Source organism: Miscanthus floridulus, chromosome 5 (assembly GCF_019320115.1).
Source record: "Miscanthus floridulus cultivar M001 chromosome 5, ASM1932011v1, whole genome shotgun sequence".
NCBI classification, from domain to species: domain Eukaryota; kingdom Viridiplantae; phylum Streptophyta; class Magnoliopsida; order Poales; family Poaceae; genus Miscanthus; species Miscanthus floridulus.
The window spans coordinates 144,670,151-144,694,104 of record NC_089584.1 but is presented as its reverse complement, the minus strand read 5'-3'; the positions used below and the strand labels follow the sequence as shown (position 1 = coordinate 144,694,104).

General features: G+C 48.8%; 1 protein-coding gene across 1 annotated transcript; it reads left to right on the top strand.

Annotated features, from left to right (window-relative positions):
• The first annotated feature begins 1,337 nt into the window (after nt 1-1,337).
• On the top strand, nt 1,338-3,350 carry LOC136453973 (protein LURP-one-related 11-like). Its single transcript, XM_066454529.1, has 2 exons — nt 1,338-2,499; nt 2,600-3,350. The coding sequence occupies exon 1, from the start codon at nt 1,402-1,404 to the stop codon at nt 2,032-2,034; it is 633 nt and encodes a 210-aa protein (XP_066310626.1). The 5' UTR covers nt 1,338-1,401; the 3' UTR covers nt 2,035-2,499; nt 2,600-3,350.
• The last annotated feature ends 20,604 nt before the right edge of the window (nt 3,351-23,954 follow it).

The window sequence follows — 23,954 nt, the reverse complement described above, 5'->3', positions numbered from 1 at the left end:
AACAGGATCATAAAAACATACTATGAGCGTTAAAGTGCAAGCGAATCGGCTATTTAGCCGATGCAGGCATAGCAAACAGCCAAGGTCACACTTGATCGAAAGCAAGTCTACCAACTAACATTCTCCGATCTAGAGTGCCATCAGTGGGGATCGACCGGATTGTTATAGCCATAATAGCGATCTATAGACCAAATTTAACTAGCTAGTAAACCTCCTCAAGATCAGACATGCCTTGACCTGCGTACTATGCACCATCAAGATCGAAGTAGGACAACCGATGAAACGTAATCTGTCGTTTAAAGTAAGAATCATCGTAATATGGCAAAATAAACGAGGGAACTAAAATGATGTGAGGCCGATCTAGTTCGATCTTGATCGAGCAGGTTGATGTTGCTGAAACTAATGACAATAAGAACATCAGGAAGATCGGTAACTTAATGAATCTACCCGAAGGATGTCACCCTTAGGTAGAGCCGATAACTTAACCTTAATCTAATTTGAGCAGTGGATGTCGAACTTAATCGATGCAGCCATGCTTAAACTAGATAAGAGTCGATAACTAGCTTATACTAGAGCTCACAGTGGATGTTCGAACTTAACCGATGCAGCCTTATAAACAGAAGTATAAGCCATGACGGTACTTACAAACAAGCCTGGAGGTCGGCCTGGACCGATATAGCCCTGCTTATTGAAGAACTCGTCGAGATCTACACTACTCCTACTCCTAAGGGTTGGTGTAAAGCTAAAAATAATAATTGGTATTGATTGATTGGATATCTTTGTTACAATAGCCGAGGATTTATATTTATACTCTGGGCGGATAAGAATTCTAAACGAACACGACTAGATAAAAAAGAAATATTAAGATATACCGACGTTTAACTTCCTTCACGTGGAATCCTTGCCGACAAATTAGATATGTGTGTATGTCCTTACTTGTTAAGCAAACAGAATAAAATATTCCTGATTAATCACCATTTGATCGACTACGCAAGCAATGTACTCTCTAGAGTCCCGTGCAAACACAACTTCCCTTTCCTTGACCGGCCGATCTTGAAAATCTTCTCCACAGTGGCCTGGTAATATGCAGGTATGTATTTGCTTAGACGCATCTTTATAAGCCTAGCAAAAAATAATACTATTTATTAGCTGAAAAACTACGTCTTCTAAAGCCAAGCGAACAGGACGCTGTCATTTCCGATGACGCGTATAGGAACAAGCACCCAGTTACCCGCTCGAATTTTTAATAAGTATCTAAAACTAGAAAAAAAACAATAGATGGGCCTATAAATATATGTGGGTGACAAGTCATCGTCTCACTGCAGCCTGCAGCTAGCTACCGACAGCAGCAGACCAAGCAAGCAATCAGAGAGGAGCTGTGCTAGCTCTTGGACACCACCAATGCCCAAGATCCAGCCCCTGCCTCTGCCTGCAGCAGCCGCATCGCCTCCCTCCTGCTCTCCCTCGGGGGATGAGGAGCGGCGGAACCTCCAGAAGCAGGCCGTGTACACGGTGTGGATGAAGTCGCTGGTGTTCAACGGCAACGGCTGCACCGTGTACGGCGCCGACGGCGGCGTGGCCTTCCGCGTCGACAACTACGGCTGCCGCGGCGGCCGCGAGGTGTTCCTCATGGACCGCGCCGGCAAGACCCTCATCAGGATCCAAAGGAAGGGCCTTGGGATGTTCAGGAGGTGGGAGGCCTGCCGGTACTCAGACGACGGCGAGGAAGCGACGCCGTGGTTCAGAGTGCAGAAGAAGGCCGGGAAGAAGGGAGCCGCCGTGACGATGATGCACCATGGCGCCAGTGGTAGTGGCAGCGGGCCTGCGTACATGATCGATGGGTGCGCGCGCAAATCGGGCTACGAAGTCACCAGCGCTGGCGGCGCGGTCGCGGCGGCGGTCGAGCGGAAGCGGACGCCGTCAGGTGTTGTGCTGGGAGACGATATCCTGACGCTGACGGTGGGGGCCGGGACGGATCATCTGCTCGCCTTGGGTTTGGTGGTCGTCTGTGGACTTATGAATCGGTGCTTGTGATGGCGAATAGGGAGTTGATGACTGAGGATTCTCCATGGAAGTGCTGCTCCCTCACAAGAACGAACTTGTTCTTCTCTTTGTGCAGTTTTTGCAGCTAGATGATTCAGTGAAAATAACTAGTAGTAGTATAGAAATTAGAGTTTGTTCCAGACGTAGCAGCTTGGATCGTTTTTTTTAGGGAACTGAAGGGGCCGTGGCCCCTACAGATTATTTATTGAAGTTAAAAAAAGGGTTACAACAAAATTTACAAATGTTACCAAAACGAAGAACAAAGATGCTAGGGAACCAGGAAGAAAACAAGAAAAATAAGGAGGGAGCTGATCACTGAGCTGTAGCAAGGTTGTGTAGCCATAATTCAAAGCTTGTGAGTAGACTTGGTTTGATCCTGAACAAGACCAACTTGAGCTCTTTGAAGAAATTCGCCTTGCAATTCTGCAACTGTGGCCTGATGTTTTTGAAGATCAGGTTGTTTCTTATTTTCCAAATTGACCAGCTCATTAGAATTATTGCCACCATGAAGAATTGTGACTGTAGCCTTATACTTTGATGGTTGAGACAATGCTAGGGAAGCTGGCGTTCTGCGGGACAACAATTCCAAGTATGTTCCAGCATTGCCTGGCAAAATTACAATGAAGAAAGAGATGCTCCAAAGTCTCTTCCACACTGTTGTTGCAGAGTACACAGTTGTAACTTTCCAGATTCATATTCCTTCTACTTAGAATGTTCCTAGTGCTCAATCTATCTTTAAGAAGCAGCCAAAAGAAGACTTTATGCTTTGGTTGGCATGGACACATCCAAATCCATTTGTAAGCGTGATCAACTACTGGATGATCCATCAACTCCTTGTAAATTCTGGATGAAGAGAATGAGGTAGAGCCCCAAATGTAACTCCACTTGTATCTGTCCTCAGTTAATGCCATATGTTCCACACTGTGTTCCAGCTCCTGCAACTGTGTCAATGCTTCTTGAGAAAGTGGCAACTGGAAGATGTCTGAGAAATTTTCAGCAACAAGGGCAGTGTGAACTGAGATTGACTTATTTCTGGCAAAAGAAAATAACTCAGGAGCAGCAACAGCAGGGACACTGGGAGTCCAGTTATCAGTCCAGAAAAGGCAGCTCTGCCCATCCTCAACACTAATCCTAGTGAAGCTCTTGAATTTAGACAATAACTTCAAATTATCCCTCCACCAAAATGATCCCCTTTTGATGTGATTCGGTAACCTTCCATTCCTATAGTGCTTTTCCCAAACAAGGGAGACCCAAGGGGTGTCCACCCTGTTGAAAAATTTGCGGAGGTTTTTTAGCAGGAGTGCCTCATTCTGTTTTTTTATGTCAATCACACCTAATCCCCCATCATCCTTTGAGGCACACACCATCTTCCAGGCTGCTTTAGGTGGCTTTCTAGCATTGATCCCCCCCCCCCCCCCCCCCCCCCCCACCCCCCTTGCCAGAGACAAATTTTTCTGAACTTGTCTATCTACTTGATGACTGTTTTTGGCAATTCTAGTGAACACATGTAGAAAGTGGGGAGTGAGGTAAAGACTGCATTGGTGAGTTCAAGTCTCCCAGCTTGACTCACAAAAGAAGAAACCCTAGCCAGCCTTTTCTCACATTTATTGATTAGGGGCAAGAAGTCCTGCAACTTTGGTTTTGTCAGACTCAAGGGGAGGCCCAGGTATGTGAATGGGAGGGAGCCAGTTGCACAGCCAAATGTTCTTGAAAGAACTTCAAGCCTCTCATTTGAAACATTGATTGGCACCATCATTGTCTTATCATAATTGACCTTGAGTCCAGTGCACATGGAGAAAGTGTTTAGGAGTGACCTCAGAAAAAATAATTGCCTTGTGTCACCCTCCACAATTATCAAGGTGTCATCTGCATACTGAATAACAGGAAAATCTTTATTTTGTTCCATGGGGATTGGCAGATTGAGTAATCCCATCTCCTTGGCTTTGTTTATCATGGACTGCAGGAAATCAGCAGCTAATACAAAGAGCAAAGGGGAGAGAGGGTCACCCTGTCTGACCCTTCTTTTACAATGAAAAGTCTTCCCAGGGATTCCATTCATTAGGACTGCAGAGGTGGCAGAAGAGAATATTGCATTTATCCAGCCAAGTCATTTTTGTCCAAAACCTTTAACCTCCATAAGAGTTAGCATTGTTTGGTGTTCAATTTTGTCAAAAGCCTTTTCCAAGTCAATCTTGATGATGACTATTCCTTTTTTGAAATGATGACAGATGTGAAGGTATTTAAAAGACCATGCCAAGCAATCTTGAATTGTTCTAGAGTGGATGAAGCCATACTGATTTTTGTGAACTAACCTAGTGATGATGGACTGTAGTCTGTTGGCCAGGAGCTTTGTCAAGAGCTTGAGGGATGAGTTCAGCAGGGATATTGGTCTATAGTCAGAAATGCTCACAGGATTCTCAACTTTAGGCACCAGGGTGATATGAGATGAGTTGATACTTCTAAGGCAGAGAGTGTTTTCATAAAATGCCTTGCACAGATTGTAGAAGTCAGCTCTGATGATAGGCCAACATTTTTTGTAAAATTCATTATTAAAGCCATCTGGCCCAGGGGACTTGTTATTAGGCAGATTCTTGATTACATCATCAATCTCACTGTTGGAAAAGGGAGCCTCCAAAAGATTTAAATTATCACTCCTGTTGATGAAAAAAGCAGGTTCCACCAAGAAGCCAGTGAATTCAGAGATGCCCAGCCTTACCTTAAAATCTTCCCAGATAGCAAGTTGCTGGTCATTATGATTGGAGACAATGGTACCATTGGGAAGAGTAAGCTGAGTTATAAGGTTTCTTCTACGCCTTATGGTTGCATTAGCATGGAAGAAAGAGGTACCAGCATCACCCAACTTGACCCACTTAATGGATCCCCTCTGTTTCCAATAGGTCTTCTGTTGCTCCAGAAGGGTGAAGAGTCTATTCTGTAAAAGTGTTAAGAAATTCCATTCCTGTAAACTTAGATCTCTGTAATCTCCTAGCACTTCAAGGAAGTGAATGATGAGCTTGACATTGTTTATAGCTGTTTTCAATGTAGTCATACTGGCCTGCCAAACTCTGAGTGATTGCTTGAGTTTCTTGAACTTAGCAGTTATCAATTTTGCCTCATCTTGTTGATCTATCACTGAATTCCACCAGCCATCCTGAACCAGGGGTAAGAATTGAACATGTTGGATCCAATAATTTTCAAACCGAAAGAAGCTTTTCGTAGGAATGGAGGTGGAGATGGTGATTGCACATGGACAATGATCAGAAGGATCCATTCCTAGTTCCTTAAAAGATGTAGTCGGGTATGATAAGGTCCAGGAATCATTTGTAAATACCCAATCCAGTTTTTCTAGCAAGGGGGATGGGTGTAAATTTGACCAGGTGAATTTCCTGCCTTGCAGAGCTATTTCATTCAACCTGTTGAAACTAGCGGTTTCAAACTACGTGGAAGAGACCGAGGCCTTCGCCCGTCGGACGGTCGGCCTCGGGCGGAGGCTCGGGATAAGAACGATAAGGGGGAGAGTGGTGAGTAAGGGAATGACACGGAAAGCTATGGTTTCATTAATTCGTCCACCAATCAACCTCCACGGTTACAAGTGTCCCCTATTTATAGGACTCAACTACTACATAACAGAATTTATTACAATGCCCCTCAACTGCTACAGTACATTCCTGAAATATTCCGCCGCTAGCCTCTTGTTCGCGGGGCAATCCTGCCATACTGTCTTCAAGTGATGGGCTTCCATGAGCAGCCGGCCCACTGTAGCTCGGTCTTCGGCCCGAAGGCCTGGGTCCCCGGCGCTGGCCTTCATCTCCCGGGGCGCGCCACTGCCTCGGCGGGTCTCCGCCGGACGGTCGGAGACATTACCCGCGGGTCTCCACCCGGCCACGCGGGGGCCATGGTTCTCGCCGCTGGCCTCCGCCTTCAGGGGCGCGCCGTTGCCTTGGAGAATCTTCGCCGGTCCGGGCGGAGGCATCATCCGCACGTCTCCGCCCGGCCGCTGGCCTCCACCTTCAGGGGCGCGCCGTCGCCTTGGAGAGTCTCCGCCGGTCCGGGCGGAGACATCATTCGTAGGTCTTCGCCCGGCCACGCAGGGGCCATACTAGCACGCTTGCGCGGACCGCGAGCACCTGCGCTTGAGTACCTGCGCACACTTAGGCAAGATCGTTTGTTTGATTAGTTTAGAGATAAGGCGGCCTCCGCCCGTAATACCGGAGACGCCCGCCTGAGCGGTCGGTGGGATGCGTGCCTGGCCTTGGCGAAGTCCGTGATGAAAAGGAGATTCAGCACCCTTCGAGCATAGCCGGGAAAGTTCCTTTAGTCAGCGCCGGGTCTCCGCCCTAAGACGGTCGAAGACGCCTTGGCGACACCCCGCTGTCGGGGGCCTTCGCCACCCGCCAAAGCCATGTTACAACAGTTCCCCCCTTTTGAGACCATGGTTCGCCGGAGCATGCCGTGAGCTCAAAACGCCTTGGCCGAAGGCGTCCACGGGGGCGGAGGCCGCCTTCGGTGTCTTCGAGCGAGGCCCCGCTACTTCCCCCCTGGCCCGCTCTGGCATAGCCATTGGTCTCGTTGAGAGTAGCCGTTGGGCGGCAAATCTAGCCGTTGCCCTACGTTGCGGTCGTTTCCGCCGTGTCAGTGTCCGTTGCATTCCCTGCGACTTTTTCGGAGGTGACCGTTGTGCAGCGGGCGAATCTTCCAGAGGTGACCGTTGTGTGGCGGGAGTCGGACCGCCTGCCTGCTGCCTATATAAGGGTGCTTTTGGCGGCAGGGTCCCCCCACACACCGCTCATTCGCTTTCATTGCGTTCGAGAAATCGCTCTCTGCCCTCTTCGCTTTCGCCTCTTGCTGCCCTCGCGCGTTCCGTCTTTCTGTTCGCGTCTCACGCTTAGGTTGTTGTCGCGGTGGCTTTCCTTTCCGCCTCCGCCCAAACTCGCTGGCCCGCCTTCTCCGGACCCTACCGCCACCTTCTCGGTGTTAGGGCCATCGGCTAGGGTGCGTGCTTTGAGGAGTGCATGCTTGCCTCTGCCTCCAAGTTGGAGTTGGAAAAGCTAGTGGAGGAGGATTTGGGGAGTGTCTCTGCGTCTATCGGAGACCTGATCGCCGCGGACTCTAGAGACATGGTGATAAAGTCTTGGGACTTCGGCCCGTCCTCTATTACTAAGGAGGCAATTGCGGAGATGCTAAAGGAGTCATGTTTTCCTTCTTCCACGGTAAAAATCCCTCTGCCGGGTCAGACTGTTCCGGAGCCGGAGGAAGGATATGCGGTGGTCTTTCGGGACTTCTTCACCTGCGGCCTCCGGTTTCCTTACATTCCCTTCCTTCGTCGGGTGTTGGAGACCTTTAATGTCCAGCTCCATCATCTGACTCCCACTGCTTTCCTGACACTTAGCAAATTCTGCTGGGCGTGCGTCTCTTACGGTGCCGAGCCGGATGTGGACACCTTTTGCACGTACTATGAACTGTAGAAGCAGCCGAAGAAGAAGAAGGAGGTGCGAGATGGCAAGGAGGTGGAGGTGACCTACTAGTACGGTAGTTGCACTTTCATGTCTAAGAGGAACCAAGGCATGGACCGCCTAGAGATCTCTTTTTGCCAGAAGGGCAATTGGGACCGCGGCTGGCTCGAGCAATGGTTCTACGTGAAGACTTACGGGGTCTACAGCACAACTAAGGATGGCGAGGAGCTCTCGGAGTATCCATTGACTTCTCGGATGGAGGAGATGGCGCCACACACGCGCGTGGATCCGCCGGAGGAGGTGTCTCCGACACGGGAGGCCTGTGATCAGGCTTTTGCGGCAGCGTGCCGCTACTCTGGTGGCCGTGATCTGGTGGAGGAGATCATGGCCTCCAACTACTGGCCCTTGGGCAAAAACAACCCAGCTTTTCAGCTAGAACAGGTCAAGGTTCCCGTTTTCGAGCCGGAGGCCGGGATTCTGTTCCCCCGCTTCGGTCGATCTTTGGGGGAGGGGGTGACAGAGGATGGTTTCATCTCCGAAGTTAAGGAGGCCACCATAGGGTTGGTTGGCAAGATTTCTGAGTGTGAGTACACGTCTTGGATGGCCGTGGCAGGCACCATGCCGCGGCTCAATCGAGTTTTTGAGGAGGTCGTGATCATCTACCGGGAGCACGAGGTTCCTGCTGAGGTCCTGGCCTCGATTGAGAAGAAGAAGAAGAAGGCCTACGCAAAGAATGTTACAGCGGAGGCCGAGTCTAAAAAGAGGAAGGGCACCGTCGGCTCTCGGGCGCCTGTGAAAAAGAAGAAGAAAAGCAGAGCCCCGTTGATCGCGCCGGCCTTGTCTTCTGCTGGCAGTGCGGGCACTGCCTCCGCCGGCAGCGAAGACGTTGAGAGCTCCTCCGCCCCATCAGCGGACACTCGAGTTGCGAGCGGAGGGGATCGTGGCTCTCCCATAGCTCTGGTGTGCCCGACGAGCAGGGCTGTGAGCGGTGCCGGGCGTCCGGAGACCGGTGTTGTCCCGGCATGCTCCTCGCATGGTGCTACGAGCATCGGCGAACAGCCGGAAGATAGCGCCGTCGAGCCTATGCCCGATGTTCTTGGCGGGCTGTGCTTAAGCTCTGAAGAGGACACGGAGGCCATCCTGTGGCATGTTCCTTCGTCCCCTACCACTGTCACGCCTTCGCCCATGCCTGCGGCCGACGTCGGGCGGCTGGAGGCCGCTCTTGCTGAGGAGGCTCCGGCGGCTCGGCCTTCTTCGAGTCCTCCGCCCGCCGGGCCACTGGCCGAGGAAGTCCGGCCCTTTGGGCCTTTGCCACATGATATAGTGGAGACTTCTGCTCAGAGGGCGCGGCAAGCTGCCCTGCCTGGGCTTTTTATAAGTAAGTTTGTTTGGTGCACATCCTTGTGTTTATTGTCTTCGCCCAGTTCATTCCTTTGCGTATTGTGCTAAGTGCCAATACTATGCATCTGCTGCTTTGTAGGTGATGTCATGGTTGGACTTCTCACCCCGGAGGAGCGAGCAGCCACCGCTGGCGCTAGGTTCGGTTCGGGGCAACCGAGGCTAATGGCACCGGGTCCGAGTAAGTAAAAATGTTTTTATTTTGATCATCATCTGGCATGTTTGTGATCTGCCCTCTGACCTAAGCTGTTGTTGTTGTTTTTTTACATAGGCTCCTTCGACACTTCTATCTCAGGTTGGGAGGAGTGTTATCTTGTCGTTCTAGGAGACATCGGAGGTGGTCTTTGGCTGTTGGTGCGTTTAACGTGAGATTTGCTTTTCTCACCTCATCGTTTCGTGTTTGTTTGTTCTTCTTTGAACAGATCACTTCAAACAGCGTCTGAGGGATATGGATTTCTTTCAGCTTCTTCGCGTTCACCTGGAACACCAGAGCCTGGTGCGTCTCCGGCAGTTTTGCCCCTTTCCTTGTTTTATTATTTTTTGTGTACGCTCGCTTCTAGACTTGTTCTTGATTCCGTTGCTGATTGCTTTGGGTTTTTTTTGGTCGCAGGGGTATCACATGGGTGTTGTTATGGAAGAGCGCTGTACCTACGAGGTCTCCGACCATGACGCCACGATCGAAGCGCTCAAGGTGGAAATCGAGCGCCTGGAAGGTGAAAAAGGGAGTCTGTCGGACTCTCTTACGGCTCTCTGCCTCTCTCTGACAGAGAAGGAGTGAGAAAAGGATGGCTTGAGGGTCGATCTCGCTAAGGCCCGGGAGGCGGAGGTTTTGTCCGTCGAGTAGGCCCGTAGGGCGAATGAGCTGGCCAAGGGTCTCTGGCGAGAGCTTGCCTCCTAGAAGGAATCCGTAGCAGCACTGAGGGCGCAGCTTTCTCTGACGACGAGGCGTTTGGACTCGGTCAAAGGAGTCCTTGCTGCGACCATTGGTCACTACTGGGCCACCATCGCCGAGCTTGGAGGTGAGACCTCTGCTCCTCTGGAGGAAGACAGTGTGTACGCCCTCGCCTCCTGGCTAAAATGTCATCTTGCGAAGCTCCCTGGTCTGATCAACGGTTGCACGGACTACGGGGCACTAGCGGGAGTGGTGAACTATGCCAAACTTTTGGCACGCGGCGGGTGTACGTATGCCGAAAGTATTCCGGAGGGGGCGCTGCCTGGTCTGGAGGAGCTCGGTGAGACCTCTCTTGGTTTGCGAAAAACCTTGAGAAATTTTATCGGGCACTTTTGGGCTCCATTTGAGAGATCTGCTACCCAAAAACTGGCGAAGGACAAAAGGGCGAAGGTACTTATAGTCTTTGTAGTCGCCCTTTTTTTGATGCTGTGGAGGCTTTCGTTGCTTTTGCCCCTGACATTCTCGCCTATGTTGGAGGATGCGCAGAAGGGTCTTACGGGTAGGCCTTCGTCGGTTCCGCGCTTGGCGACTGCGGTTGGTGCCTCCACCGCTGGTGGCGCTCCGGGGGGATCTACGATCGGCGGGGGCAGTGGTCGGAGGCCACAGGCACTGTGCCCGCCCACAGCTGATGCGAGCTCCACTCTAGGGACTTCCGCTGCGGCTGATGCGCCGGAGGTCTAGGCTCTTTGTAGCATTTAGTTGTTCTAGCGTGTATCTCGTAGTCCAACTAGGCTTTTGTGAATAAAGTTTATTTTGTTTTGAATGGTTTTGTGGAAAATTTTAACCTTGCGCAGGTTCCAAATCGGGAGCCTACGCAAGACGTTGCTCCTTTGACTCTCTACAACGATGGTATTTACGTGAGCGGAGAGCTTTGGGAGTATTGGCGTTCGGCCTTTCCCCGCAGCGTTGCGCACGATGTATTTGAGTCGGTTAGGTTTGACATAGACGACGAGTGCGCTAGGTTTACTCGTGCGCTCGCTTGGCGCAGACCTCCGCCACAGTAGTTAGGATTTTATTTCAAGTTGGTGTCCTGTAAGAATGTTTCTCGACGCTTTATGGAATACAAGACAGGTTCACTTTCTTGATTGTTTGTGCAGTGACTTGAGCCGTCGTGGTAGTTTACATATCTCGTCTAGTCCCGAGCTCGTGCACCGTTGTCCTTTGCTTGGGCGATCGAGCGTGATACAGAGGTGGTGGCCAGGACCTTTGCCCCATTTTTTCTCATTCTCTGTGTTTGCTTGATGGCCGGGGTAGAAGTCTCTGCAGTTTTTTGACTGGCAGAGGCGTACTTGAAGTCCGCCTGGCGAGGTTTGCCAATTCATCGTTTGATCTGGCTGGGGGTTTGGCGCAGCTTGTGCAGACGGCGGAGACTCTAGATATTTCTTTAGCTGGGTGTTTTAGCTATCTGGAGGCATGGGTCTCCGACGCTGCACACCCATGGACATGGTTGATCTTTGGAGATGGCAGGTTAGGTCTCCGACATCAGGGGGATGTTACGAGTTTTCGTGCGATATCCCCCTGCTCCCGTAGGCCTTTGCTGTTCATCACCGTGTCGTAGGTCCTCTCTCTTTTCCCACTGTCTCCGACTATCTACCGTTGCCTCTGATTTTACAAGTTTTCGTACAATATCTACGGCCGATTTGGATATCTAAGGAGACCCCTGCCTCCATGGCTATCGCTATGGCTTTTGTCTGCACTATGCCTTGCTCCCCCCTTGCGCCTTATGCTGATTGAGTTTCTTAAGGGCACGGGGGGAATCCGTTTTTATAGTGGGGTGGTGGCTTTCAGGTGTTAACATTTTTGTACGTTGTTAGGTGGAACATATCTTGGCTTTAATGGCCTGTATGTTGCCTAAATTATTCGTTCTCCTCGAGATCTTTGAAGTAAAGAGGCCTGGTGCCGCAGTGGTGGCAGTGTTTTGTCAGGCACTTTCTGTTTTTCCTGTTTCAGATGGCGGAGACCTTTTTCCTGGTTCTAGCGCCACAAATTTGTTGCCCCTGATGCTAGGGTTTTTTTTGCTAAGGTCGGAGGCCTGTTCCACCGAGGTTGTTGCCTTGATGTCTGACTTTGGTCAGGTCTTTGTCAAGGGTTGGAGGCCATTTTGGCCAAAGATTTTGGTCTTGATGCCTGACTTTGGTCAGGTCTTTGTCAAGGGTCGGAGGCCTTTTTGGCCAAAGATTTTGGCCTTGATGCCTGACTTTGGTCAAGTCTTTGTCAAGGGTTGGAGGCCTTTTTGGCCAAAGATTTTGGCCTTGATGCCTGACTTTGGTCAGGTCTTTGTCAAGGGTCGGAGGCCTTTTTGGCCAAAGATTTTGGCCTTGATGCCTGACTTTGGTCAGGTCTTTATCAAGGGTCGGAGGCCTTTTTGGCCAAAGATTTTTGCCTTGATGCCTGACTTTGGTCAGGACTTTGTCAAGGGCGAAGGCCTGTTTGGCTATAGAGGTCGTTTCAAATTGCCCTTGCCTATGGCTGGCGCTTTGAAAGGACCTGTAGTTTTTGTTTATCGAATATTGCGGCGCTAGAGCTGGCCGCTTTCGGTTTTGGGTTCTTTGTGGCGTTCTTTTGGGGAATTACCTCTTTATACTTGTAGAGGATTTTTACATTGAGCCTACCTCGTTAAAAATCTCACCTCCGCTTGGAGTTCCCCTGTGAGGAAAAGAGTGCAGGCTCTTTTATATTTTGTTTTGAATGAAGTAAAAAAAAACTAAGGTAAATGCATGTAGGGGCCTCCGCTTATATTTTGCGGAGGTTGCCCTTTGGTACATTGCCTAGATGTAGTATCTGCGAAGGCTGTCAATATTCCATGTGTGGGTTGTCGTGACACCTTCGCTGTCGATCAAGTGGAAAGAACCAGGTCGGCCTGCTGCCGTTGCTGTGTATGGGCCTTCCCATTTCGGTTGCAACTTACCGACAAGTTGTGCGTTGGGTTTTCTCCTGAGTACGAGGTCTCCGTGTTTTATGTCTTTCCTTACCACCTGAGAGACTCTCCACTTCTTGGTTTGGGACTAATATTTTGCAATGTTGTCGACTGCTTCCAGTCTGGTGGCTTCTATTGTTTCTTTTGCATATTCTTCATCTTGCAACATCAGCTGACTTATTGTGCGGAGGCTTTCATGCTTTATTTCTTCTGGCATCATGGCCTCTTCTCCATAAAGCAGTTTGAATGGTGTGAATCCTGTTGTTCTTGAGACAGATGTATTGTGTGACCAAATAACTCTAGGTAATTCATCTATCCATTTTCCTTTGCGTAGGCCCAGCATTGTTTTTTATATTGCTGAAAAGACTATTCTGTTTGCTCTTTCCACTGCTCCATTGGACTCTAGGTGGTATACAGAGGCAAAGGCTAATTTTGTCCCTATGCTTTTGCAGAATTCTTTGAAGTTCTCTGAATCGAATTGTTTTCCATTGTCTACTGTCAAGATCCTTGGTACATCGAATCTGCAAACGATGTTCTGCCAGAAGAATTTTTTGATAGTTTCTGAGGTTATCTTCGCCAGAGGCTTTGCCTCTATCCATCTTGTGAAATATTCCACTGCCACTACTGCGAATCTATTTGCTCCTTGGGATGGAGGTAATGGGCTGACCAGGTCCATCCCCCATCTTTGCAGCGGCCATATCGGAGGTATAAGGTGGGTCTCCGATGATGGTTTTGACTATCCTAGAGAGAATGTTTAGCATGCTTTGCATGTTCTGACTGTCTGCTCTACGTCTTGTATGTGTGTTGGCCAATAAAAGCCTTGCCTTATTGCCTTTGCTAATAAAGCTCTGGAGCCAATGTGCGACCCGCAAATTCCTGAGTGTATTTCTTGAAGCAACTCTATGCCTTCGCTCTGTGATATGCATTTGAGGAGAGGCTGGACTACTCCTTTCTTGTACAGTACGCCATTTATGATTGTGTAATTTCTTACCCTGGCCTGTATTCTTGCTGCTTTTGCTTCATCTTCTTCGGTGGTTTTGCCTTCTAGGAATTCTGTTATCACCTTTCTCCAATCTTCATTTTGCAGGTGTAGTATGGGTTTTAGTGCCTTAGATGTCTCCACAGTTGCTGGAGACTTCAAGATCTAGTAAAAAGTATTTAGAGGCAGTTGCAGGTTGTTTGCCATAGCCTTTGCCAATTCATCTGCCTCTGCATTTTCTGATCTTGGGATGTGCTTCAGGGTGAAACCCTTGAATCTCCGCTCCAAATTTCTGACAATGGATAGGTATTTGATGAGTTCTGGCTCTCTTGCTGTGTATTCTTTCTCTACTTGGCCAGTGACCACTTGAGAATCTTTTTTGACTGTCAATGTTTTTGCCCCTAGGGCCTTTGCTTTGCTCAGCGCTAAGATCAGGCCTTCATATTCTGCTATGTTGTTTATTGATTTGAACTCTAGCCTTGCTGCGTATTTTAGTCTGATGCCGGAGGGTGCCATTAGGACGGCAGAGCCTCCTGCTTCGGCTTGGCCCTAGGCTCCATCCGTGAATGCTATCCAGCCTTGAGTTGTTGGTTGTATCTTGGGCTCTGTCGGAGGTGTCCAATCTACTACAAAATCAGCTAATACTTGTGATTTGATTGCTGTTCTGGGGACATATGAGATTCCAAACTGTGATAGCTATGTAGCCCATTTGCCTATTCTACCAGAGGCTTCTTTGTTTCTGAGCAAGTCTTATAGTGGCAGCGATGTTGGAACTGAGATTTCGTGGGCTTGGAAGTAATGCTTTAGTTTTCTTGATGCCATCAGCACTGCGTAGGCAACGTTTTCTACCTCTATATAGTTTAGTTTGGCTCCGAACAGTGCTTCTAAGATGAAATAAACTGGTTTTTGAGTTTTGCCTGATTCTTTTTCTAGCTCGTGGACTAAGACTGCGCTGACTGCATGGTCGGAGGCCGCCACATACAGCAATAGGTGGCTATTCGATTCTAGGATGGAGACCATCAGTGAGTTTGCCAGATACTCTTTCAAGTTATGAAATGCCTCCGACTGCTTAGACCCCCATTCGAAGTTGCCTCTGCCCCTCAGGGCTTGGAAGAAGGGTAGGCTGCGTTCTGCTGATTTTGAGATAAATCTGTTGAGCGCTACTATTCTTCCTGTTAGCTTTTATACTTCCTTCTTGTTTTTGGGCTCTGCCATTGCCATTATTGCTCTGGTTTTGTCCGGGTTCGCTTTGATGCCTTTGCTGCTTATGATATAACCGAGCATCTTCCCTTTTATGACTCCAAATATACATTTGTCTGGGTTGAGGCAGAGGCCAGTTGTCCTAAGGTTGGTGAAGGTCTCCTGTAAGTCGAAGACATGATCATCCTTGTTCTTGCTCATGACCACTATGTTGTCGACATAGGCTATGATATTTCTATCTAGCTATGATCCCAAAATCTCCTTTGTCATTCTAGCAAAGGTTGCTCCGGCATTCTTGAGTCCCTCCGGCATTCTAGTGTAGCAGTATGTCCCAAATGGGGTGGTGAAACTTGTCTTATCTTCGTCTTCTTTTTTCATCCAGATTTGGTGATACCCAGAGAAACAGTCAAGGAGAGAGAACCTCTAGCATCTAGCTGCCTTGTTGATGGAGGCATCTATTCTTGGCAATGGGAAAGGGTCTTTCTTGCAAGCTTTATTCAGATCTATGAAATCTATGCACATTCTCATTTTGTCATTTTTCTTTGGTACCAAGACTACGTTTGCAAGCCATTCTGAATACTTGACTTCCCTGATCACTTTTGCATCTAGCAGTGTTTGCACCTCCGCCTTTGCTGCCAGGATTCTGTCCTCCGATATTTTTCTCTGTTTCTGCTTTCTTGGTCTCATGTTTTCATTGATATCCAGTTCATGCTGTATGATGTCCCTGCTGACTCCCTAGAGGTCGGAGGCTGACCAGGCGAAGATGTCCTTGTTTTTAACTAGGGTTGCCATGAGCTCTTCCTCTTCTGCCTTGCACAATTTTGAGCTGATTGTTACTTTTCTATCTGGTAACTCTTTTTCTAGAGGGATCAGCTTTATCTCTTCTTGACCTGCCATATCTGTTTCTCCTTTGGGCATGTCCGGAGGCTCTAGTTCTTTGTTCACCGACTCGACTGCATTGATGTTTCTTTGGGCTCTATAGATAGCTTTCTCTATGTTTCTTGCTTCTTTCTGGCTGCCTCGGACTGTGATAATACCATGGAGTGCTGGTATTTTCATGCACAGGTAGGCCATATGTAGGGCTGCGTTGAATTTGGTTGTGAATCCTCTACCCAAGATGGCATTGTATGGGTAATACAGATTGACAACGTCGAAGGTTATGTACTCGGTTCTGGCATTCGCTTGAGTTCTGAACGACACTGGGAGTGAGATTTTTCCTAATGCTTGTATCTGCTTGCCTTCGAATCCTATTAAAGGGGATTCGGAGGGTTGTAGTTGATTTCTGTTGAGCTTCATTTGGTCGAATGTATTTGCGAAGATGATATCTGCTGAACTGCCTGTGTCGACCAGTATTCTGCTTATCTCCCATGCTACTATGTTGGTCTTGATCACCATTGCGTCTGCGTGAGGGTAGCTCTCTAGCTGGAGATCTTCTTCTGTGAAGGTGATTGGGACTCTGGACCAATCTGTGTGTTTCACCGGGCCTTGGACTGCTACATTGTTTACTAGGCGGAGGTGATCCTTTTTCTGCTTTTTCGTTTGAAACTCCTTTGATGATCCTCCGGCGATTGGCAATATCATGCCTATTGTTGGCAGTGCTCCATGAGGGTTGACTTTGTTTTCTGGGTTTGGCTCATTTTTTGGTGTTGGGGGTTGGTTGTGTGGTGGTGGCAGAGGCAGTTGCTGCATGTGGTGCTGTGGCTGCGGAGGCTCGAACCTTATTCGGTTTTGCTCCGGTGGGTTTGTTTCGAGGTAGGTTATATGGGGAGATTTTGGGTTTATGTAGGTCAGGCTTGCCTCCGACCTGTAGTTGCCCACCGGAGGCTGCTGCGAAGGTGATGACCGCCATGCTGATAGGAAGTTTGGGTAATAGGCAGAGGCCAGTGTGGAGGGATGTATTTGGGTTGCGTTTAGCGCTGGGTACATTGGGCAGTACTGCTGGTGGCCAGTTGTGTATGTGGTGTTGACCTCTCTTGTGCTCTGCTGTGTTAGAGGTTGGGCAGTCTGCTTGTTCTTCATCCTTTCTTGTGTTTCTTTTGTCTTCGGACAATCTTTGGTGTTGTGCCCTGCGTTTTCGCCGTGAAAACGCAATATGGCCTGCGTTGTTTCTGGCTTTGGTTTATGTTCTAGTTTTTGCCTTGGTAACCTTGTCGACCTTGGTTCCTTGTCTGGGTCTCCGGCCGTGTTGGCGCTGCTAGTTACCCTTGCTTGGGGTGGGGTTGACCTTCGATACTGAGCACTTGCCCCTGGCCTGGCTTCTGATTTGATACATTCTGGTTCGTATAGGTTTTCTAGGAATTTTTGCTGCTGTTTTGTTATCTATTTTGACCTTGCTCCTCTAGCCTCTTGCGTAGGTCATTGTCTGATCTGCAGTACTTCTCAAACTCGTCATACAACTGCTGAATGGAGGTTGGTTTCTCTCTTGCTAAGTGTGCTGCGAATGGCCCGATTCAGAGGCCTTTGATCGCTGCTTCAATGGCGATCTCGTCTGGGACATCTGGTGCCTTCGCCTTTAGTTACATGAATTTCCGAAAGTAGTCATGTAGTGTCTCTTCCTGCATTTGCTTGCACTGAAACAGATCTATGGAAGTCAGCGACTGTGCTGTTAGCCCTTTGAAGTTTGCCAATATCTTGTCCCGGAGGTTCTCCCAAGAATAGACTGTACTTGGTTTGAGCATAGAATACCAAGCCAGCGCGTCGCCTTCCGCTGCAATGACAAATGACTTTGCCAAGACGGCATCGTCTCCGTCGGCGGAGGCTACTGCTGCCTCGTAACTCATAATGAACTGATGGGGGTCAGTCTTTCCATTGAACTTGGGTAGTGTGATTGGCTTGTACGCTGTTGGCCATGGCGACTGTTGTATGCCTTCAGATAGTGGGGACTTGGGATCGATAGGCCTCCGCATCACCTGAGATGGCATCGTCGGCTGGCTGATCACTGGCGTAGAACCTTGAAGCATGGTTGCAGTTGGTGTTGCTGCAGAGGCTGGGATTGCGGAGGTTGTCGCTGGTACTTCTTGCTGCATACTTAGCATCTCAGCATGTAGGACTGCCAACTGCTGCCTTATTTCTGCTGCTTGTGCTGACACTTGAATAGCTTGCTGATTAGCTGTGAATACTGCTGCCATTCTGTCCCTCTCTTATTCTGCTCTTTGCAACTGTGCTTGCAGCTGTTGCAGTTCTTACTCGGGTGCTGTGGCTGAGTTTGGTTGGGCCTCCGGATCTTGAATCTCTCGGTCTTGGGGTTCTGGTGGTTGACCCTAGGCATCTACTCTGGTGTCATCCTCCGCTGGCGATGTTGCGTAGGTGATACAAATGTTGTGCCTAGGCCTTCCTTGCTGACCCGTGGTCACTGCTGCTCTGGTGGTGGTCTTTCTTTTCCCTGCCATCATTGGTTTGCCTTGGCCCAACCACAGTGGGCGCCAATGTTGAAACTAGCGGTTTCAAACTACGTGGAAGAGACCGAGGCCTTCGCCCGTCGGACGGTCGGCCTCGGGCGGAGGCTCGGGATAAGAACGATAAGGGGGAGAGTGGTGAGTAAGGGAATGACACGGAAAGCTATGGTTTCATTAATTCGTCCACCAACCAACCTCCACAGTTACAAGTGTCCCCTATTTATAGGACTCAACTACTACATAACAGAATTTATTACAAATGCCCCTCAACTGCTACAGTACATTCTTGGAATATTCCGCCGCTAGCCTCTTGTTCACGGGGCAATCCTGCCATGCCGTCTTCAAGTGATGGGCTTCCATGAGCAGCCGGCCCACTGTAGCTCGGTCTTCGGCCCAAAGGCCTGGGTCCCCGGCGCTGGCCTTCATCTCCCGGGGCGCGCCGCTGCCTCGGCGGGTCTCCGCCGGACGGTCGGAGACATTACCCGTGGGTCTCCGCCCGGCCGCGCGGGGGCCATGGTTCTCGCCGCTGGCCTCCGCCTTCAGGGGCGCGCTGTTGCCTTGGAGAATCTTCGCCGGTCCGGGCGGAGGCATCATCCGCAGGTCTCCGTCCGGCCGCTGGCCTCCGCCTTCAGGGGCGCGCCGTCGCCTTGGAGAGTCTCCACCAGTATGGGCGGAGACATCATTCGTAGTTCTCCGCTCGACCGCGCAGGGGCCATACTGGCTCGCTTGCGCGGACCGCGAGCGCCTGCACTTGAGTACCTGCGCACACTTAGGCAAGATCGTTTGTTTGATTAGTTTAGAGGTAAGGCGGCCTCCGACCGTAATACCGGAGACGCCCGCCTGAGCGGTCGGCGGGATGCGTGCCTGGCCTTGGCAGAGTCCGTGATGAAAAGGAGATTCAGCACCCTTCGAGCATAGCCGGGAAAGTTCCTTTAGTCAGCGCCGGGTCTCCGCCCTAAGATGGTCGAAGACGCCTTGGCGACACCCCGCTGTCGGGGGCCTTCGCCACCCGCCAAAGCCATGTTACAACACAACCCCAACCTACTGATTGCATCATTAAACATAAACATTTCGAAGAGATTACCACCTGGCTTGTTTCTATTTTCTAGTGATCTTATAAGTTGAAATCCCCCATGGCTATCCAGTCAACATCTTCTGGCATCTGCACATTTTTGAACCAAACAATAAAGGTTCTTTTTCTGTCAGCAATACACGGTCCATATACACAAGTAAGTATCCATTTGGCATCATTATGCAGAGAAGTGAATTCAACTGATAAAGCAAATTCATTGCTAAACAAGAGCTCTCCCCTGAATAACGTACTTTTCCAAGCAATAAGTATGCCCCCAGAGGCACCCACTGATGGCAGACATTCAAAAGAATCAAGCCCTGCTGGACAGATATTTCTCAGGAAAGCAAGGTCAAAGCTATCTTTTTTGTTTCTTTCAGACAAATGACATCACAAGCCGTCTCCACAATTTTATCTCTAACTGCATTCCATTTCCATGAGGCATTAATGCCTCTGACATTCCAAAAGAGTACATTCCAACTTCTAACATTGTTCTGATTCATGATAACTTAAGTAAATACAGTTCCAAACAACTAGCCATGTAAGTAGGCCCTTCATCAGCAAAATGGGACCATACAAATTCTGGTGTCTATACTGACACATCATTACAAAATGTGGTAACTTTGAAGCCAGTGCATAAGCTTCATCCTTCCAGATCCTTATCACCATCCGGGTCATCCCTAGCCCCTGGACTCCTGCCTTCTTCAGCTACAGCTTCCCTGTCCTGGCCCTCCATGCCCATGCCTTGGCCGACTGGAGAAATCTTCTTATTTTTCTTCAGCAGAGCTTCATTAGTGAGGTCAGCAGGGTCCATCTTGCAAAATTGAGTGCCCAAGTTTTTAATTAGCTTGGTAGACAAAATTAGAGGTGAAGGGGAACATGAAATGCATCTTCTGTCAGAGCAGGTAGATGATTTGAAACCATTGTTTTTATTCTTAAACCTTTCACTTCTCCTTACCTCTTTATCAGACAGTGGTGGCCCTCTCTTCTTTGGGGTGGCTTTAGAAGCCTTGGGTCCCCCTTTCCCATCCTTTTCAACCGTGAGTCCTTCAGCTATTTTCCCCTCCTCGTTTTCCAGCTGCTCCCTAGTGATTTCTGTCAGACACAATGTCTTCCCATTAGAAGGGCACTTGGTGGGGATCGAAAAGTCAATGAAGCCATTGTGACTATCCAGTAAGCTAAAGGCATTAGATGCCAAAAAATCTCTTGCCCAAGCAATGTTCATTGGTGAAAGCAATATTACTATAAAGAAATTGGACCAGTCGGTAGGAATCTGAATAGAGAGATTACCAGGAGTTTTGTTGCAAAAGAAGGAAGACCAGAGTCTAGTGGCTTCTACAGCCTTGGCTCTCTCCCACTCTAGAAAGTAGGATCCACCTCTGAGTTGTGCACTAGAACCATTCCAACATGAAGATGGAGCCCCTATGCTGCCTGTTCATTGTCATGCTGGGGGTTATCAGGAGCCGCCTGTCCTTGCTGGCCGCCAATGTCAACCTGATTAATCTCCATTCCCACATGCAGTTCCTCTACTTCTTGCTCCATAGACTGTTCCTGCTGCAGCTCATCTGCTAGATTCAGTAGTGCACCTTCCATTGGATTTGGTGGCAGCTGCATGCCCTCTCCATTAGCAAATTTTGGGAATCCCTCCTCTCCAGGCCCAACAAGTTGGTCAAGTTGAATGTCATCTTCAGGCCCAACAAGCTGGTCCAGTGGGACTTCTTCACCAATGAGGTCCTTAAGTGGTGGGATGGGAAACCCCTCCATCATGGCTGGTACATTCTCCTGGACTGCATTCACTAGATTCCTAATCTGGCCCACTAGATCCTGGGCTACCGGTTGTGGAATGTTCTCTTCAACCTTCTCGATGAAGTCATTTAGCTCTAAAAAATCTGAGAAAATTTTTTATTTGGCCCTGGTTTAAAGTTGTCTTTCTTCCTTGGCCCTGAAACAAATTTTCTTACCTATTTGGCCTCACTCGAAGTTTCCCTTTCCAATCTGGCCTTACCGTCATCTCCCGCCTCTAACACCGTTAAGTGGCACATGAAAAGACCAAACTGCCCCTAAGATATTATGAGAAACCAAAGGTCACCCAGGCTGCATAACAACATAATTTTGAGCACTTTGAATCCAATTTTCATAACAAAAATTTTTATGTTATGAAAATTAGATTCAAAGTGCTCAAAATTATGTTGTTACGCTGCCTGGGTGACCTTTGGTTTCTCATAATGTCTCAAGGGCAGTTTGGTCATTTCATGTGCCACTTAACGGTGTTAGAGGCGGGAGATGACGGTAAGGCCAGATTGAAAAATGAAACTTCGAGTGAGGCCAAATAGGTAAGAAATTTTGTTTCAGGGCCAAGGAAGAAAAACAACTTTAAACGAGGACCAAATAAGAAAGAGAAATAAGAAATTGCCCCAAAAAATCCATGGGTGGAGGGTTGATTGGGTGTATGATGACCTCCAGAGGGTCAAACATCGCTGGCTCATTGAGGTCAACGTCCATTTGAACAGGTAGATCGTTCAGGTCTTGTACTGGCTGCTACTAGGCCTGCTGCTGGACTGGGAGTTCATTAGGCCAAGCAGGCCAAGGATCCTAGGGATTGGGTTGCTGCATCAGAAGTTGGTCCTGCCCCTGATCACCTTGCTGCTCCTGAGCACCCTGTTGCTCCTGATTCTGCTGCATGTCCTCATTGCCATTCAATTTCTGAGAAAAGCCCTAGTTTGGTTTTGGATAATTGATGAAACCTATGCACTAACCTTTATCATGAATTATCATATGAGCTAGGTTGGTGTAATCCAAGTTGTGAAGTATGGTGGCACTCAAATGGTGATGTTGATCATATGAAATGATGAGATGGCCACACGTGATGATGATCAAGTGCTCAACTTAGAAAAGAAGAAAGAGAAAAACAAAACCCTATGGAGATCAAGGCAAAGGTATAATTAGGGGTTTTGTTTTGATGATCAAGATACTATAGAGAGTGTGATCACGTTTATGGTAGATGGTCATACTGTTAAGAGGGATTCTTAACTAGACAATTCGGTCATCTAGTGCCATTAGGTGTTGAACTTCATGCATTGCATTTAGGCCTAGTGCACATCAGAGAGCAAGCGAAAATATTTATTGAAAATATTTTTGAGAAATGTTAACTTGACTCTAACATGTTTTTGAAAAATATTTTGAGGGTTAGCAACGCTTACAAAGGAGTGTTAGACTGCGTGTGGATCGAATCGAGAATCATGAATGCAGTTAACGGAGGTTTTTGCCTCGGGGTGGTCACCGCCATGGCAGGGGCGGTGCACCGCCATGGCCTGTCCGGTGATCGGGTAACCATGGCCGAGAGCAGCAGTTTTGGGGTGGTCACCGCCCCTATCAGTGTATACCACCACTGGCACGGCAGTGCATTGCCATAGGGTGTCCGGTGCCACCGTCACTTTTCGGCAGAGAGTTGAGGCAATCGAGGGGGGCACCGCCATGGGTGTGGGGGGGCACCGCCCTATTTTCCAGAGAGGGCCAGTTTTAGGGACTTGGATGGGATGGTCACCGTCACCCCTAGGGCGGTGCCACCAGCATGCCATGACCAGTGACCAACGACTAGTTTTCTAGATGTTGGAAAGTGACTGTTGGGGCACCGCCTCCGCCATGTTCGGTGCTCCCGTGCAGATAGCTCCATGGGGTACAATGGCTCTATTTGCTTGTGTGGCTATAAATAGAGGGTGTGGTCGGTCTTGGCCACTCTCTTGGAACCTCATACACTTGTGCACACCCTTTGGAAGCTTAGCAACACACTACTCACTTGTTTACTTGATTTCATCATCTTGAGTGAGATTGGAGAGCCTCTAATGTATTGCATTGAGTTTCATCATCTTGTGGCACTAGTTGGGTGATTTGGGCTGGTTGTGAGCTTGTTACTCTTGGTGTTTGCTGACACCTAGACAACCCAGTGATTAGAGAATCATTGAGCAGAGTTGGTGATTGTCTCTGGGCTCGATCGATTGCTTGTGAGGGGTCTTGTGCCTTTTCCGGTGGAGCACCAAAGGTAACTCTAGTAAATTGCTCATGTCATTGAGCTACCTCACTTGTGGGTAGGTTCTTGCGGTGTCGAATTGTGTGGACGAGGTTTGTGCAACACCTCTTAGCTGCTGAACCACCAAGTGTTGGTCCACACAACAGGGACTAGCGTGTCGGCAAGCACGTGAACCTCAGAAGAAAAATCTTATGTCTCTTGTGTGATTGGATTTCTCCCGGTGATTGGATTGTCTTCATCTTGTGATTGGTTCATTTCTCGATGTGGCGGTATAATCACCATACTCAATCTTTTACATTCCTTGCAAACTAGTTGTCACGCTCTTTAGTGTAATTAGTTTTGAGAGCTTCTCTTGCTTGCTAGTTTAGTATCACCTAGTGGAGCTCTTTAGTGTAGACTTGTTGAGAGCTCTTAGTGAGTAGTGACATGGCCATTGTTTGTGTCTAGTGATCATAGCAACTAGAATTATTGAATAGGTGGCTTACAACCCTTGTAGAGATAGAGCAAAATTGCATTTCGCC